Raw genomic sequence first — 13,545 nt, 5'->3', positions numbered from 1 at the left:
TGGGCGACAGGGGAGAAAAAGGCTGTAGGTGGATTCACTGTCCCACTATCTCGGGACCGTACGTTTGGTGGACGGTGGATGTCCTCCACCAGTACAGAATTTGCGGACTCAAGCAAGATGCCGGTCAGAACAAGCAAGCGGACAAAAGCTCAAGCAGAGGCGCTCTCAGCAATCGACGTGCGAGATGTGGATTTTGGTCATCTATGGCGTCAGCTCGTGCGTGTTGGATGGACGTCAAAGAGGCCAACGCGGCTGTCCAATTTGCACTCGTACTACCCACGGAACGCTGCAAAGGAGCTACACATCGAGGGCGTGAACATGTTTGTCGGTAAGTCTGATGTGGTTAGTCTATTGTAAGTGTGTCTAATACGTGCTTTGTGCTGTGTATGCGAAGGAGAACATGCGGTAGTAAAGTATGCGTTTGAACAGGGCATCATTGGCGCTGACGAGGGAGGTGCAGGCGACGACAGAGACGACGAGAGTGAAGAAGGTGAGCCAGAAGTTCCTGCAGAGTGTGAGAAAGTAACATCCTCTTGAGATTGACACGAGTGTTGCTCTCTCAGCGAACACCGTTGAAGCATTGTTTGGATCCGAGAGCGAGGACAGCGAGACACCTGCAGAACTCCCGCTATGTGCCACAAGTCCGCACATAGAGGATGAGAGCTCAAGGGCGTCACAGATAGACACAAGTATTGCGCTTTCAGCAAACACCATAGACGAGATATTTTGTGGAGCTATGAGCGGTGATGAACCAGATGTAGCGCTGTCACTATGCTCCGGTCAAAATGGTGCTGTTGTCGAGCCTGTGACGCCAACAAACTCGAGACGAAACGATGAGCGAACAAACTCGAGAGAAGATCGTGGCTTGCTACAAGAGGACGTGAACATCATGAAGGACGAGGACAATGCAGACGAGTATGAGAGCATGGACCCGGAGTCGGATGGCTTTGGATCAGATGATGATAGTGATATTGTTCAAAGGCAAATTGGTGACGACGTGTCATCTGACGAAGAAGAGGCGCCTCTTATGGATGCAGCATTTATTGATTGCTTGGGGGGTTCTCTATCTATCGAAGACATGAACCAGATTACACTACGTTCGATGGCGTGGACTCCTGCATCCTCTGAGTATGAAACCGACAATAGCGCGTTCAAAGGTATGAAGAATCAAGCGGCTAGGCCTGTGGAAACACTTCGTGCTAAATGGATTCTCCATTGGAATTGCTATTCTATTTTATGCCGGTGAACCTGTGGACATTCATCACGAGCGACAAAACAGATACAAAAGGTCACACCTCGAGGAAAACGCGCGCCAAGAACGTGCACGTCTCGTTCGTGAAGGGCAGCGTACCAGGTCAAACGCTACGGGATGTTCGCCGCCGCATACGAGTCGAACCTGATTACGTACCGCGCGAGATTCTTTGTGTCATGGGTCTACTTGTAGCTCATATGCTCAGCCCTACCCGTCCGTTTTCAGATCACTGGGCTATGACCGATGATGGCGCGCTTTCGGCGGGACGGTTTGGCAATTTCATTTCTCGAAATCGCTGTACTTCTATCCTACGAGATCTACATTTCTGCAACAATGACACAGCTGACAAGAGAGACAAGTTGTGGAAACTGCGAGCTGTTGTTGACGTACTTCAAATGATATTCCTAGCTGCGTGGATAGTGGCTGCAATCATCTCTTTCGACGAAGGTGTACTTCCTCAAACGTCCAAGCGTAACAGTACCCGTATGTTTATGCCGGACAAGCCGCACCGTTATGGCACCAAGATGTTCATGACGTGCGACGCAGTGTCTGCTAACTGCCACAGGTGCGCATTTTTTTATAAGTGTTGCAAAGTCGTAAGTTTCGACTTGATGGTCTGACATTTGCATTATGTTGTCACTTACGACTTTAGATTCGAGATATATGTAGGGAAGCGTCAAAACCATGAAAGTGCAAGTCAGGCGTTTGACCACAAGACAGGAGCAGCCGCTGTAATTCGAAATTTGAAGGCTGTGTTGAATGAGAACGACCCCGGATTTCGTGTCATTGTTGTCGACAGATTCTACACCTCCGTTGCTCTCGCCATTCAACTACTTTCGATGTCGGTCTACAAGATTAGAACAATCATGACGTCAAGGCTGGGATTCGACAAGCACGTCGTTGGGCGAAGGAAAACACGACCAACCACAGTAGAGCGCGGGTCATTCACGTACTCAAGGTCGGTTGCGGTGCCCACCATGGTTGCATGCCACTGGTGGTACCGCAAGCCGGTGCACTACCTGGCCACTGGGGTGTCAATGGCCGAAGATACCATCAAGAGAAACCTGAAGACGGTGGGGCAGTCGACGTTCAGCTGTCCCAAACTGGTGACCGATTACCAGCGCTGGATGGGCGGAGTTGATGTGCATGATCAACTCCGCATTCAAACGTTCTCCGTCCAGACTTCTTTCAGGTTCCAAAAGTACTATAAGGGTCTATTCTTAGGTCTGTTTGACCTAGCGCTTGTTAACGCGTACATCACACACAAGGAGGCCTGTCGCCTCGACGGCGTCGCCCCAATGAAGCGCGTGGACTGGTACAAGTTGCTGCACAAGCAGCTCACGCAGCTCACGGACGAAGACTTCAAAACAGCAGCGCCATCACCGTCTCCAAGCGCGCCAAAGCGCCGCCGCAACGCTTCCCACGTACACAAGCAGCTTGATGATTGGGTGATTGTATCGGGCGTTCAGAAGCGGCGCCAGCGCTCTTGCAAGGTGTGCTCCCTCTATCGAGGTGAGCAGAAGAAAAGCTACCAGACTACTTACTACTGTGAAGACTGCTCGCAGGGTGATGCAAAGTGCTTCCTCTGTCCCAAGGCACGCAGAGGCACGGATACAACGTGTTTTCAAGTGTGGCACGACGACTTCGAATGTGGCGCAAGTCACCTAGGTAAGCGTGTCGATCTGCGCCGTGCCCCCGAGGCCGCCGGAGTGCGAAAGAAGACACGTCGAGAAATCTTGTCTGAGGAGAAAGAAGAGAGCTAGTGAGCCTCCCGTACGGTCTTTAGTAATGCTACTAATGCATTTTGTTGAGTTTCATATGATTGCTGTGCTGTGTAGTTCCGGTTATAACTGTGTTTGTGGATTGTGATCCCGATCACATGATCGGCAAAGTTGTATCTGTGTACTTGTTAGTCAGCGATGCTGAAGTACGTCGTCAGTGTTACGACGTAAAAATCGGAAACCTCTGTATAACTTATAGTCCCATCTTAATGATCAGCCAAGTGGAAAAGACAGACTAATACAAACTCCTAGATAATTGTGTGCTGTAAGTTACGACGTAAAATAAGGCGGTTCGTGGCCTGAATTCGCGGTAATAAAGGGGTTAAGGCGACAAACCTGCCCTCGAAAACGAGATCAGTCGTGACATGACCGTCGCAGTCGAACTGAGGCGATAGACACATTGTACCGAGGGAAAAAAGAAATTGATTCCTTGATGTTTTTCGGTATCGATAAGGATAAGTAATATTATTAATACACCGATGCAAGTGCAGTGAAATATTTATTTATATGCCCAAGCGTCGGACCTGCATTTCCGCTCAGAATCACCACTATTTGGGGGAAATGTGTGTTGACTTAATTTCGCTGAATTTTCTTGCGTTAAAGTAGAAGTACTTGGTAAGTTTGCAGCATTTACTGTTTTTAAAACGTAACCTATTACCAGCAAGGCTTTAGCTACAGATATACACTACCAACTAGCATCGAGTGAGCACTTATATAGTATAATATGCTCTGAAAAATGGCAGAAAAAAGGCATTTTAGATAGCTGACTTGACTTTTGATGACGATTTTGCATGAATTCTTAAAGAGATTTAGTGGTTCTCACGGTGATTTTGCAGGACATTATACAAATGTGCTCAGATAGACGGCCACAGTCATGAGGCGTTTCTTGATGAGTCGCAACTAGTGAATGATTGGCTGGTTTTCAAAAGCGTGACAAGCCTAGAATCAAACTGTCGCCCTGCAGACTTTGGAGAACTCACCAGAACATACATTACAGCTAATCACCAATTCAGATATTCGATGCTAACTCTTCATATCGTAAATGATCGGATGACAATAACTCAAAGCAGGGGCGAAATTAAGCATTTACCGACTGGTTAGGATCATAAGTACATTTGGATACGCTTTCTGGTCTGCTCAATATTTTTAGAACCATGAAAGTGAAAGCGAATTTGCGCTCGTTATGACGCAGCAATAGTACTAATAATCTTCAATCAATAAAACTACTATGTGTGTTGTTTGGAAGTCTACTACAGTCTGTAATCTACGAAGAGAGGCAACCAATCGTCCATAGCACTTCAACTTGAGCGCAAGAGCCGGATTGTTGGGTACAAACAGCACGTCTTCCTGTTTATCAACATTATTTTTACAGGATCTTGACACGCCGCAGTTAAAAATCGAATTTCTCGGTGGGTGGCGCTCCAGTGGACTGTCCACTCGAGCATCGGCTCCGCAACGGAGCCTTCGCCAACCCCTCCATCAGTTGGCGCAGCTCGCTGCTTTCATCGCGAGTTCTCGGCCCTCTTCGAGCAGCTGGTGGCAACGCAGCCGCTGCCTTTCGTACTTGTCCTTGTTCTTCGTCCGAGGAGGACAAGTACGCGTTAAAGGTCGGATTTGCTTCTTCCCCGTCGTCTTTCTCGCTCGGAACCACATCCGGTCTCGTTTCTTCTATAGTTTCAATAGGACGTTGGTCTAGACTACGCCGTTGGACGCGCTGGAATCGATCTTCAGGGTCGAAGACATAGATTGTGGTACCTTGTACCGGTGTCGGTGCTGCAGTAGCAGAAGGCCGCATGGACGTGTAGAGTGGGAGGGACGGTGGGGTAGCTGGACGAGGCGGTGGTGGCGCTCTCTTTGACTGGCCTGCATACGAATTCCGAGAAGGTAGCGGAGGTGTTGTAGGCGGTGAAGAGGACGATGCCGTGACACCAGAGCGTCGACGCGGAGGCGCATGTGTAAGTTCGCTCGAGTTCATGACGCCCCGTAGACTAGCTACAAGATCCGAGGGGACTCGAGAGGGCTCGGAAAGACGTCCGCTTGTGTTGAGACTCTGGAAAGGGGAAGACGTGATCGCTTCCGGAGCGATCGCCACGTGCTTCTCCTTCGAAGGTTTGCCAGGACGCTTTAACACCGGTAGAGGCTCAGACGACTGTCGTCGATGCAGTGTCGGTTGCTGTTCCGCTTCAGGTTCATCGTGGCCTCTTTCATCTCGTTCATCCGGCACATCAAGTACGTTCTCGGTAACAGGAGCGACTGCACCCGGTGTGCCCGTGCTGGAGGTCTCGGATTCCCGTTGTGAAGCCTCGAGACGTTGGTGAAGACGCCCAATCTTCATCGCAAGTCGCTCGATGCCTCGGTTCGTACTTACACTCACCACTGGCGTCGGTATCGCTCCCGACGGCGTAGGTTCTGGCTCAACTTGCTGTATCGAATCCCCAGTCTTAGTAGACGTCACTACTGGCGACGCTAGACGCGTCGAGTGCAGGTTGGCGATAAGTTCGGATTCTCGAACCCACCGCATCGCCTCTTCCAGTGCACGTGCTTCTTCCACAGCGCTGGCGTGTTGGGACGGCAGAGGTTCTCCCGCTTCTTGATGGTCCAGAGACTGCATAGATGTCGACAATAACGACGAGCGAGGCGAGTGGAAGTCGATACTGTCACTTGCCTGAGTGCTGGGGTGCTCGCTGTCTGCTCCTTCAATGAAACTGAAGGCGAGCTCGCTGTCCAGACGGTCGGAAATGGTATCAGACGGACGTACAGGATCGTTCTGACCGATGGACGCCAACACAGCATCAAAGTCCGAGCTGGACATGTCCAAGGTGTCTCGAATTTTCATAATACGGTCGTAGATCTCGTCGTATCGTTCCGCGCCGACGTCTGGATCTCCACGTCCACTTTCCAGCATCATACTATGCCGTTCCTCTTCTTCCTCAGCCTCCGAGATGGCTACATTGATGGTATCACGGATCTGTCGAACATGCTCCACTAGTTTATCTAGAGCTTCTCTCTTGGACTGAGCTGACATGGCAGAGGACGAGAGTGTCGAGTGACGTAAGACACTGGCTCGTCGCTCCTTTCTCGCTGTCTCAGACGCTGGACGTTGGTACTGTTCACTACCATCCGAATCATAGTCGTATCCATGGCGATGTCGTTGTCGGAAAGGGGGTAATGGCGAGCGTACGTGTGATGACGAGCCTCGAATTGACTCTTCTATGCCTCCTCTTCGCAGCCCACGGTGTTTCGGATACCGTAGTCCGCCTATATAAGTATCCGTACCAACATTTGTCGTAGTTGTCGTAGTTTCGAGAAACCCATCTTCACTCTCCGTAACACCAGACATACTTTCGCGATGGCTACCTGCTTGTGCCATACACACAGAACACACTCGCATAGCATGGGTATGTTCGTCCAAAGGCTCCTCCAGCTCACGTAGCGGCGCACAATTGGAGCACACAACTTCGCCACAGGTGGCGCAATGGTGTTTTCTATGGAAATAAAACCCACGCAGACAAACTGCGCAGGCTTTACGCTCCTTAGAAGACACCCAGTCCCATTCGTCCAGATACTGTAGTCTCCCCATCCGTTGTCGCTCCAATAACCCTTTAACACGATGTACAGACGCGACATAGTCGACCATGATCTCCTCCATTGTCGTCCTTACAGCGGTAGGGGTCATAGCGCCATCCACTTGTGCCATTGCAGTGACCTTGAGGATGTTAGACTGGTGTGTCTTAGTGATCAAGATGCCTGTACGGATAAATTGTCCTCGTAGAATATCGTATCTCTCCAGTGTGGGCACTTCTCGGTCTCTGGAAATAGATTCCTGTACACAGAAGCCAACGACGCTACTGGCTGCTGTGTGAGCTTTCCTCTTGCCTGCGTATTCCAAGTAGCAAAAGTCCAGACTCTTCTGTCCTTCTCGTCGATTAGCTTTAAGAAGACCCCACTTGATGGCTCTGTACGAATAGCTGGGTTTCTTGTGCTCTGATGACGTAGGAAACGTCAGCAGGGTCTGCGTGTCGACGAATTCGTCGCCATGCAGATAACTTAACGTTCGTCGCGCATCTCGGGTCTTAACTTTGGCAATGGCTTGTAGGATCTCATCCGGTTGGACGTCCACAATGTGGACACTGGACTTGTAGATAGTGGACGGCTGTTGCGATGCCGGTTGCTTCGTACTCGGTCGGATGTCCAGGAACTGCGCCTTCTGGACTCCGCGCCCATTGCGCGCCTTGATGTCCGTCCAGCGGTAGACGCAGTCGGCGTCGTCGATGATACGCACGAGCTGCGCCACACGCTCCTTACCGAAGCGTCGATAGTGCATGAGCTCGTCCACCGTCAGCACCATCTGCGGGAAGAAACCCGCGCACAGCGGGTACGGCAGCTCCGTCGCCATGGCGGACAATTCCAGACTGGGCACCTACGAAGTGACGGCTTGTATGGGTTTTTTGTACACTTTACACCAAATAAACACAGCACTATTTAATAGCGGTAACTGACTCTTCAACCGACTTATTGATCCCGAGTGTTATGGCGGTGAAAGGCCTGAGCTGGCAGAGGGTTTGGAGCTGACAGGCTCTGGTGACCGACTCTGGAACAAGTACGACACGCATAGAGCTCTCAGCGAGGAGAAGGAACCTTCGAGTAGTGTTCTGAAACGGGGTAGCAGCGGTAATTTCTTAATGGCTTGGCAGATCTGTGCGGCTTTATCGACGTTTTGCATTCGCATTGATATCGTGTTTTGCTATCCCCAGTGACGTAAGAAATACTCAGTTGCCTTTTAAAGTGTTGGCGAGATTAGCTGTAAGACCCGATGTGAAAAGGTATCTTATCCTTGGAGGTGGGCTTTTCTGCCTTGCGATATTTCGCTGCTGCTCTCCAAATACCGGTACAGTACTGCACCCCATTTTCGCGGGGGTGGACCATATACGATTTGCAAATCAATCAGAGTTTAGCTGACAAACAAAAGTTCATTTGGATTCAGGAGCATCACATCCGGAAGTTTACCAAAGGTCCAAGGGCGCGAAAACGGGGTGCAGTACTGTATCTTCAGGGCGCCAGCGACATAGATATTTCGTACTCACGTGATATTTGTATCCTCTTTATTCGACAATGTAGATACCGTGTAAAGTATTTTTTTTCTCTAATTTGCATGTTCTCTTTGAATGAGGTTATCGCGTTCTATTCTACACGCTGCTACCGGCGGGAGCGCGGCACTCGGGACAGCTTTGGTTATGACGCAGCCACGACATGATGCAGTTCTCGTGGTAGACGTGGGCACAGGGCAACTTAACAGAGAAGTTCCTGCTGGTAGGTACTACCGTATCTCCAGTGCCGCTGCAATTGCTGATACCGCCGGAACTACCGTCACGGTCGCATCCGATACTGTTGTTACAGTCTTGGTCGCTTTCTGGGAGTTCGACCCCCTTCACTTCAGTCGAGACGAGCTGCTCGAGACAAATACTGCAGGCATGCTCTGACTGCGTCGGTAGTAAATCTTCGACGTCTTCGAGACTTAGAATGGCGTTAGCGTACGTGCAGTTGGCGTCCAGCACGTTGTTAGGGAGAGATAGGAAGTCACGCATTAGCAAGTAGATACACAGCACCTCACGACCCAATGGTGCTGGAAGATACGGCTCCACTACAAGAGCTGGGACAATTACCTCGAGTGCTCTCCAGCAGTCTGACAAAAAGCCCTCGAGCTGCACTGTACTTGTTTTCATAGTGTTGGCATCTGCTTGGATGGAGAAGGCCGTATATTGTAGATGTTGGTACCGTTGGAATACCTCGGCGAGGATTCGTAGAAACACGTCGAAGGGTTTCCATTCGACGACAACGTCTTGATCTTGCTGGATATATGCGGGTGCGGTGAGGTGTTGTATCACATTTGGATGGTGCAGGATGGAGTTCACGTGGTCGTAAAACCCACAAAATTTGTTCTGGCTCATTGCAATCACCCATGATGATTGTGTCGTGTGTCCGCCATTGGAAGCAGCAAATGTCGTCAAGCCGTTTGTGCCCCTCGATATGCAGGTGCTCGTGATGGTCATGGAGAGAGAAACCCGGTAGACGACCGACATACCCACACAGAGCAAGCGTGCTTGCGCCAGGAAGCCGAAGCTGGACGGCTGGAACTCCTCACTCATCTTTCGCAGTCGTCGTTGCACGGGGGTGCTGTGGGCGTTGATAGTAGCGGCGTGTACTAGTTTGACGCGTTTAGTCTCGCGTTCCTCTTCCATGATCCTCTTTGTCATTGCTCCCGAACCGGTAAAATGCAAAATGACGACGAAAAGCGAGCGGGCTCCGAGACTTGAGGTTGTTTGTGGTGTTGAGCAACAAACTGAACCGAAACCCGGACTTTTGCCGTGTCCGACGGGCCTATGGATTGGCCCTCCATGGAAGTATGGAAACTTCCTACATTTTTTGGCGTTGGAAATGATGGGCTACGTGAGCTGGGCACATGGACTCTTCTGTTGCCCGACTACAACAAGATACGTACTTGCAGCGGAAGAATGCGGCCACTGAGATTCATTAGTACAGGGTGGATTTGAGTGGTTCGAGCGGCGAAAAATGTCTATCCTCCGCTGTTGGGTGGTACTACTATTTGTGCTTTTTTCGTCTGTTCAACGCGCGTGCTTCGCCTCGAAGCCTTTGGTCAGTAGGCTTGGCAGACCGAGCTTTAGTTAAATACATGTACTTCGAAGCACATGTATCATTTTCTAGGATGTCGCACGGTTCTGACCCCTCGACAAGCTAATACAACGGCTCCTTCCACGCTCTTTAGACTTTGATTGCAGCCCCACGGGGTGAACCAGCTCCTATTTTTGCATTCACTATTATAGCCTGCTGACTAGGGCAAATCTGATAACGGGAGTTGTATTCGCTTACGTAATGGGTTGGTAGCGCCACGTAGCGTTTGGCCGAAATGCCTTTCTCGAACTTGGGCGATAGGGAATAATGGTACAAGGTGATTTCTATGGAACAAGCCTTCCGCTCTGGCGAGTGCGCATTCAGCGATTTCAGCGTCAAGTCGACCGAACGAATACGTTTGTGCTTCATTGCAGAAACCGCCGTTTCAATATGGAGTGCGACGCCACGCAGTACTTGTCTCCAGGATCGCGTTCCAGCTAGGGCTCAGCTCGCCGAATTATTAGAGACCACTCTCCGTGCGCAGCGAGATTTAAAATGAGGTTTTGCCGCACGGACGCTTGGTCCATCTCGTTAATTTCTTGATTTGAACTCCTAATAGGACTCAGTCAAAACGTTTGCGCGGTGAGATTTCCACCTGAAAACGTGAAGTCCTTTATTCTGAGTTAGCAACTATAAATTCCGTCGGTTTACGGTACTGTAGTACCTCGAAGTACATGTATTGTGCTTGGCAGGAGTTTTGGCAAAACGCGCCTGAATGCGGTGCCTTTAACCCCTTAGTTCCCGGCCTCAAATATGAGGGTATATTTTGACCTCGTCCCATATACAGATATAAAGGAATTTGTATGGGGTTTCAATTAAGTCCGGATATCTTGGCGCGGGATCGGGGTGGTAACAACGACTTGCCAGTGTGTATAGTACGGATTCTCCAACATAAAGGAGGGTTTATGTAGTACATTGAGACGATCATATACAACTATGCTGTATAAATAAACATAAGGAATGTACTGTTTATTGATTAGCCTATCTTTGTGCTGTTGCATACGTCCAGCAGCGGTGAGTTCATTTATTATAGCCAATAACAAGAAAGATCAAGTGCCGTATCAATTGATTGCTCCTTGCATAGACATGTACGACCAGACGGCGCAACCACTACGCCTCCTCCTCCACCGCTTCATCATCTTCTTCGCTCGACTCCCCAGCACCAGCACCAGCACTTGCTCCGCTCTCGCCTACCTGCTGTCTGCGTCTCCGCTTCTTGCCTGGACGCTCCGCTGGCGCTCGGTCGCGTATCTTGTGGTCGCGTAGCAAGCGGCTCGGGATGTCATTCCCGTTCTTCCAGTCGAGGTGCCATATCTGAAAGCACGTGCGCTCCCTTTCCTCCCTAACAACGTTGCAGAGATACTTCCTGCGGCACAACCTACAGTCAGCGCTATCACCGTGTTAGTATCAAGCATGAACAGCATGTACGTACCTCTTTGGCCCTGCAGAGCATTCTGGACAGTAATACTTCGTATACTTCCGCGGCACCACCTTGTAGATAGCACACACTTTGCAGGTTCTGTGGCGACGCTTCTTTCCGGTTTCAGTGTCGGCCTTGTCTGGGTTCTCCGCCAGTTCGTGGCCATCATCAATGCGGTCTGAGCCACGTCGCTGCTCCTCCCGTCTTGGCGACGCTCCTCGTGCAGGTGAAGCGGCTGTACGCTCCTCAGCGGAGGTGGATTTCTAGAATAGGAAACATAACCAACATAACACATATTAGTAGATGCATTTATGTTGCCAAACCCATCATAGCAACTTACCTCAATCTCAGCGAAAGAGTTTTCATCAACAGCAAGTAGTTGTTCCATGAGTGTCTCAAAGAATGCGGAATGCTTCGGGGATTTGTGCCCATTGGCACGCTGGTTGTGTCGATACACAATAAAGGCGTTCACCAACGCCATGTCCAGCAATCCGAGAAACAAGGTCTTGTAGTACTTTCGTGATTTGTACGAAAGCTGCACGCTGTAGCGTTGCATCCGGAGCTGGTCGTGCACATCAACACCTCCCATGTATCGGTGATAGTCACGAACCAGCTCCGGTGCCGGTAGCTCTTTCATCTGGCCTTTGATACGCCACACTACAATAAAAAAGCACAATAGTGAGCAATGATACATATATATAAACACACAGGCTTACTTACTGACACTGACTGTTTCTCTGCTGCCACCACTGCTCAGCATGTGGACGGGATTGCGGTCCATCCACATTGCTGCGGTTATCTGCGGAAAAAGCTTATTTTCAGCCAGCTTGATTGTCCCCTGTGGTGGTACTAGCTCTCTCACACCATTCACGGTTCTGTAAGACTTGTCAGTCTTCACATCCTTCGCGTACCCTGCCATACGCGTCTGGATCGTACCCGTAATGTACATCCGTCGCTGCAACAGCTCCAACGCCAGCTTCACCGACGTGTAAAACCGGTCTGTGATTACCAAACGCCATGGGGAGGTCGGTGATGGCGGGCACAGCGCGTTCATGTTCCTTAGTACGGCAGCCTCGCCGCAATTATTATCAGCAGGAATCGGAGTCCGGAGATTACTCTTAGCACCACAGTACACCTCGAATCTGAACAGTCGCACAAACGCACACGATATTAGTAAAAGTAATAAATATGTTGGATTAGGAAATTCTCCACAATGTGGATGTTTGCCCGTCCAACATAAGCACTTAGACCAAAAAAAAAAGTGGCAAGCATTAGCTTGCCACCTTGAACGCACCTCATGCAATAAGCTGTATCTGCACACGCTGCCACGAACACCTTGGTCCCCCACTTGTACGGTTTGTCCTTGTTGAACTGTCTGGTAGGATTGTAGCGGGATCTTGAAGGCAGCGTAGCTTCGTCAAAGCTAATGACAGGAGGAATCTTGTAGCCGCGCGCAAATGTACGCTGTAAAACCTCGATAACCGGCCGAATCTTCCATACACGATCCGTGCTAGCTTGAGGCGACTTGTTGTTGGAGAAGTGCAAGTATCCCATTATGTGGAAGAACCGGTTGCGGGACATGTACTTGCCGAAGCGTGGCGTTGGCAACGCACCAGCCGGTGTCAACTCCCAGTGAGCAGCAATCCCCTTTCGCACTGGAGACAGCATCCTTGCAATGAGAAGCGCGATGACGCGCAAAACCTCCCACGGTTCTATCGGCTTCACACGTGTTAGTCGCCGACGAATATCTGCGAGGTTCTCTACTTCTCCACCACCACGACGCTGCTTCGCTTGAATCGCCTGCGCACGACCCGGTATCGACTGCGTGTGGTAGCGATTGCTCTCGACGGCAATCTGTCTCCACAATTTTGGCGGTAGGTAGTAGAAGAACAGCGCCAGTGGGTCTTCAGCCACTCCAAGGACGCTCTCAGATGGTCCATAAGGCCCGTCGTAAAGGTCTTCATACGTAGGATTGTCTCCAAATTTGGACTGGTCTACAAATAGCACATCAAAGTGAGTTAGATAATGTTAACATTATGTTGGACAACGACGGAATAATAGTTGCGTATGTTGGATAGTGTTCAACATAACTTACCATACTCCCAGCCAGAATGTTTCATCTCCGCCAAACGCGCCGCATTCATCGCCACCGACTTGCAGAACGTGTCCGGTAGCTCAGTTCCAACGCAATCGACTAACTCCTCATCAGAGAGTTCTCCAAGCTCCCAATCTCCTTCCCACTCACTGTCCGCGTCGTCATCGTCTGAATCAGGACCAGATTCCTCTTCTGATCCGAGGCCAGTGCACTCACGTGCACCAGCCGCCATGATGTTAGGATCACCGTCGACTACGCAGGCGACAGGGAGATGCGGGGCAGCTGACGCAGCACCGGTGTCTGTGGT

At 50.3% G+C, this 13,545-nt stretch overlaps 2 protein-coding genes across 2 annotated transcripts; both read right to left on the bottom strand.

Annotated features, from left to right (window-relative positions):
- Positions 1-4,423: 4,423 nt before the first annotated feature.
- Positions 4,424-7,429, bottom strand: PITG_14757 (uncharacterized protein; the record flags this gene model as incomplete). The annotated part of the gene is made up of 2 exons (XM_002898585.1): positions 4,424-6,051; positions 6,310-7,429. 2 exons carry the CDS (start codon positions 7,427-7,429, stop codon positions 4,424-4,426), a joined length of 2,748 nt encoding a protein of 915 aa, XP_002898631.1.
- Positions 7,430-8,219: 790 nt separating this feature from the next.
- Positions 8,220-9,287, bottom strand: PITG_14756 (uncharacterized protein; the record flags this gene model as incomplete). Its single annotated transcript, XM_002898584.1, has 2 exons — positions 8,220-8,350; positions 8,429-9,287. 2 exons carry the CDS (start codon positions 9,285-9,287, stop codon positions 8,220-8,222), a joined length of 990 nt encoding a protein of 329 aa, XP_002898630.1.
- Between the last annotated feature and the right edge of the window lie 4,258 nt (positions 9,288-13,545).

Source organism: Phytophthora infestans, genomic scaffold (assembly GCF_000142945.1).
Source record: "Phytophthora infestans T30-4 supercont1.36 genomic scaffold, whole genome shotgun sequence".
In the NCBI taxonomy this organism is placed as follows: domain Eukaryota; phylum Oomycota; class Peronosporomycetes; order Peronosporales; family Peronosporaceae; genus Phytophthora; species Phytophthora infestans.
This window is presented reverse-complemented; position numbering and strand designations above follow the sequence as displayed.